Source organism: Pterocles gutturalis, unplaced genomic scaffold, assembly GCF_000699245.1.
Source record: "Pterocles gutturalis isolate BGI_N339 unplaced genomic scaffold, ASM69924v1 scaffold13507, whole genome shotgun sequence".
Classification (NCBI taxonomy): domain Eukaryota; kingdom Metazoa; phylum Chordata; class Aves; order Pterocliformes; family Pteroclidae; genus Pterocles; species Pterocles gutturalis.
The window spans coordinates 17,425-22,545 of NW_010112937.1; the positions used below are offsets into that span (position 1 = coordinate 17,425).

A 5,121-nucleotide genomic window follows, 5' to 3' on the forward strand; every position below is an offset into this window, starting at 1 on the left:
GGGGAAATTCATGGTCTCCAGAGCAGCTGCAGCGTCAGGATTCTCTGTGTGAGCCAAGTGCTCCTCGGAGCAAAATCCCCCGCCAGCAGCCAAAGGAGTGAAAACCGTGAAAAAGCTTAGCGGTTACAGGGGGTAATCTTGTTGGCTGTAGTTAGCGGGGGAAGATTAGTGGCTCCTCATCTCAAGGGGCACAAAGGAAACATGGAAGTGAAACAAATTATACAAATCAAAAGAGCTTTTGCCACTTGAATTTTGGGGAAGAACAAAGCTTTCTTGCTGCTTTCTGTCTGCATTTGTGCCTGGGAGTAAAGCCCATCACTCTGCTGGGGACACTCGCGTGGTGCCTGTAAATACAGGAAAATGCAAATAACCCTCAGCCACTTCTGCGTGGGCTGCAACGCATTCATTGTGCTTGCTCCTTCTCCATGAGCAGCAGAGCCAAGGGGCTAGCTGTTGTTGGACCCTTTGGTAAAGTTGGGATCCTGGAACTGGAGATGCATCTCACGGGTAGAGCGTGAGCAGCTGGCTGAGCTGCAGGGGAGGGGTGCTGAGTGACACCCTAACTGACAGCCACGGCTCTGCATCTGAGCAATCCTGCAGACTCCACGACGTTACCAGCAGTTTCAAGTGATGCCATATGACTTTTTCCACTTGGCTGCTGTGGCACGTTTCCTCACACTCAGATATATGGATCTGTTTCAGAACATGCCCAAGATCCAGAGGATCACCTGTCTCAGGGCTTATCTTTGGAGGTGAATCCTACAGGCTCAGCCTCTGGCTGCACCAAACTGCTGCTCAGAACAGCTCCAGGCTGCAGGAGGTAATCTGGCACTGGGGCTGAGACTGCAGGTAAGGGGGGGCTTGTGCACTTTCCAGGGTTTCCACTGTGCATAGATGTTGGTTCCAGATACAGCTCGGCATTTGTCAAAATCAGTCTTAAAAATCATCCTTACAGGACAGAAAGTGTACTGAGTAAAAATCCCCCAAATGGTTCGAGGTACAAATGGGTAATAGGTATCCAGAGAAAGAGGCATAAATACTCATTGCTTCTCAGAAAGTGTAACTATGCTCAGGATTTCAGTGGAACTGAAAAAATGTGATAGATCGATATGAAAATCTATGCATTTATGGCTTTTATGAGTTTATATTGAACTTTTCTCTAACTGAAGGAAACAAGACAGCTGATGACTGAAGAGATGGCTGAAATGGCTTAAGATCAGCTAATGGCGGACCTGACCTAAACCCAGTTTCATTTCAAATTTTTATTTTGAATAAATAAGCTGTTTTAAAGGCCATAATCTAAGATCTAAGGAAATGTCTGGGCTAAAATCTCTATTTTGGAAGGAAAAGAGAAGTTACTGAAAACATAATTTTCTTATCAGTCATTTACCGAAACCTCTGCTAAATGAAAACTTGTGTTTAACAAGTTAATGCTCAGGTCCTACTCCTGCAAAGACCACCCAAACACAAGGAACTCTGTCCATACGGAACTCATGGCTGGCACAAGGGATAGAGGATTTGTTTAAAATTCAGCCTATTTAGTCCTCGGGTCACTCCATGAGCAATACTGTCCCAAGCAGGGAGTTTTCCTACGGAGAACAGACTACACACGTTACACAAGGCAAGTTAACCAAGATGTCATCATTCAGTCAATGTTCCTCACCTTGTGAGCTTGGTCCAAGGACTGTTTCCTGAAGTCGAGCTCATCGTCCAGGTAGCCCTTCTGCTTGCTGAACAGCTCCTGGGGACACAAGGAAGAGGCAGTCAGTGCAATGGCTGTGGCCCTAATACAACGGCTGGTTCATTCCCCTTGGTTCTCAGTACCTTCTCATTCTCAAGATCCAGCATCTTCTGCTGCAGCGCAGACTCCGTCACTTCTATCTGCTGTAGCCACTGTGCACAAAACCAGAGATAAGGTGCTTAAAAGCCTAAAGAGCAGCAACAGCCCGCCTGCGCATTCAGCATCTCTCTGTGACCCTAGGGTGTGTCAGCACACGCTGCAAGTACTTATTTAAATTCAACAAATAAAAGAGGAAAAATTAACTAAATTATTACATTCTTTCATTGATAAATACTGGTGATGGAAAAAAGCATTATTCCAAAGCCTAGCCATTTACCTTCTAACGTCCTTTTGCTAATTAAGTAATATTCTTAAATCAGCAATGTCTGTCTGTATTGCCTGAATGTTATCTTTGCTTTGATGAAAACTGTGTAAGTGCAATTTCATATAAAGAATCATGGCTATCATTTACATCACCAGTGTCTTCAAGTGAGCTATTCTGAGAGGGTCAGATGCTTTCACGACATGCATTTACTGATGAGTGATGCCATTGTTTTTACCTTCTCAGCCAACGTGAGAACTGTCCTTGCTTGTATGACAACTACTTGCTCTTCGTTGGTCAGATTCTGCACCAAAAGCAGAATACAATTACTACAAATCCCAGTGTCTTGTTATTAATCCTCTACTTGGGCCACTGCTGTATTAAATAAATATGAAATGAAATATGTTCGAGGAACAATAAACTAAGGCAAAGAACATTAGTAACATAATGCAACATTGGTGTAAAAATTGTTCCTATTCATCCCAAATTCTTATCATACATAAGTTAATTCTTCTAAAATTCTCAGATTTACCAAAAAAAAAAAGAGGTGACACTGGATCTATTTTTACCCAACAGAGAATAAACACACAGTTACACGAGACAATATCAAGCTTAGCACACTGAGAAAAAGTCTGTCAGTTCATTATATGCACAGTAGGTTAATACATGATCTTTATTTTGTGTGGCCAAGTCATGATTTCAGAAAACGTTTATTAAGGTGTTAGCTAGTCAATCCATGCTTTTTTAAATAATTGAATTACTGAAACTATGTTTTGCATTTCATCCCAAACTTTGGTCTTACTCTGACCACATCTACAGTAGGAGAAATGAATCCTTCTAGTCTGGGACCCGCATTTGCTCAGGCCCAGAGAGGCATTAGCTAGCTGTCAGCTCTGCGAGACCCTCTGCTCTCCTCTGCCCTCCCAGCCAGCTGACAAACGAGAGTGCAGGAAAAAAATATAACCGGGCTTATTGTCTAGACACATAACTGTATGTATAATTATTGACTTCCAGTCGCTAAGGGAGAAACACTTTCAAATTTCTTATTTGCTGCTTCTTTTCATGCTGCTGTTGTAACTTTTCGTTTAATACCCTGGTAACTATCAAAGGTTAAGGGGTTATTAGACAACATTCAAACACACAGCTGTTAAAATGCAAAAGCAAAGCAAATAAATGCAGAATAAGCAAATAAAGAAACCATGTGTGAACAGCAGCCGGAAAAAAACCAAACACCCAAATTTCAAAATTTTTCCAAATCACTGAAAAATTAAACATGATATTGTGACAACAAGATCCCATGTGGCACTCATCAGAAGGCTATTAAAAAAAACTTAAAAAGCCAGAAAATGCTTAGCTTGCAGCTCAGTCCTTTGGCCACAGGGAGGACAGGCTGTGCGGCAGCAAACCAAGACGTTTTGCTAACTTAATATGGGGACAAATATTTACCAAAGCATGCACAATTTATTAAAGGAACATACACTTACGGCGTTATCCCCTAAAATGTCCAATTTTTTCATCAGCTCTGCTACTACTATGTCCTAACAAGAGAGAAATGGAAAACGAGGAGTCAGAACAGAGCGTCTGATTTTATTTAGGGAAAGGAAAATACGAAATGAGAATCCCTTACTGTTACACCTTCTGCCTCGCAGTAGACTTGGAGAGGGCTTTTCCCCTCTGTGAAAGGACCGTGGTGGAAGTTGATGGCAGGCGATCGTCTTTCCCTCTCCTGAAATGACAACAATCGCCCGGTTACCCACTACAGTAAGTCACAAATGGCGGCTGCACCAAAAACTTTATAAATAGGTTTGATAAAGCCCCACTCTAACTGCACACGCTGCAAAAAAATGCTGTCGCAGAGTGGTTTTATTTTGGGTGCACAGGGCACAGAAACCCATGTGGTTCCTTTTCTGCAGGTTTAGCAAGGGGTCAAACACAGCAATGATTTTTTGGCAATGAAAAAAAGTTTCTTCTTCTTTTTCTTCCCATGTATGATCTGTTCTGTTCTGGTTTTATCTCTGCATTTCCAGGACAGATGGGGTACAGTAAAATGGGTATCTACATCACGAGCCAATCTTCTAGATCTTAAAATTACTTAAGTAGTCAGACTGCCAGAACATCGTATCAAGAATACCAGTATTGATCCCTGGGTGTCTGGGGTTTTTTTCTCTTTTATTAGCACTTTGTACCAAACCCCTTGGTCTCATTCAGTGCAACGCAGATCTTTACAGCAAACGTGGGCAAGTTCCCAAGGCCACGGTGCCCCTGGCCGTGGCTCACGCAGCCCAGCGCAGGTGGCCAGGACCGGGGCTGCAACAGATGCTCACTTCAAGCTCCAGAATCCTAAACTCCAGGAGCTCATTCTGATCCTTAGCGTCCTGGACATCATGTTTTAAGCGAGCTTCCTCGGCTTCCATTTGTTTTATCTGCAAAATAAAGCAACACGTGTTAGCACTGTTTGCAGCGTTCTCTCGAGATCCACCGTGGGGTGACCCGTGCCGGTGAAACGCCAGGCTCAGCGCAAGCACCGAGGGTCTGAGCTCACCCCTCTGGGGTCAGCACAGCCAGGAACTGCAGCACCGGCGCTGGGGGAATGCAGGGCTTTTCCCCACAACCGCCTCCTCCACAACCTGACACCAGGACATTCTATGGGGCAACAGGGAAGGCCAGGAAACCACTTTTTTTTTTTGGCAGGTTTATCAGGAGCTTGTTATTATACGTGAATTATTTCCAGTAGAGCTGCGTGATACAGGTTAAAATATTGCACTGTCTGCATTCCTTAAGCTACAAATATTATTTGAATAATACAAATAGAAACATTGAACACCTTTTCCACCAGTTCTTGATTTCTTCTGTACAATGCTTGCTTCTCCTCAATCCACTTCATGTCCTTGAAAAAGAAATGACCAATACTGTAGGTGAAGCTGGCAACGTTTAGCACAAACACAGTAGCAAGTACTTCATTAAATCACCCATCTAGAGAAGAGGGACAGAATGATATTGCATATGGAATTGTAATTCC

General features: G+C 43.2%; 1 protein-coding gene across 1 annotated transcript in view; it reads right to left on the reverse strand.

The window, feature by feature from the left end:
- Positions 1 to 5,121, reverse strand: part of JAKMIP3 (Janus kinase and microtubule interacting protein 3) — a 29,264-nt gene that overhangs the window by 3,044 nt on the left and 21,099 nt on the right. The window contains exons 12-18 of the mRNA XM_010074261.1: positions 4,927 to 4,989; positions 4,427 to 4,525; positions 3,730 to 3,828; positions 3,587 to 3,640; positions 2,341 to 2,406; positions 1,825 to 1,893; positions 1,664 to 1,741 (exon numbers count right to left, since the gene is read on the reverse strand). Coding sequence (XP_010072563.1) covers positions 1,664 to 1,741; positions 1,825 to 1,893; positions 2,341 to 2,406; positions 3,587 to 3,640; positions 3,730 to 3,828; positions 4,427 to 4,525; positions 4,927 to 4,989 — 528 coding nt within the window. The remainder of the gene's footprint in view (positions 1 to 1,663; positions 1,742 to 1,824; positions 1,894 to 2,340; positions 2,407 to 3,586; positions 3,641 to 3,729; positions 3,829 to 4,426; positions 4,526 to 4,926; positions 4,990 to 5,121) is intronic.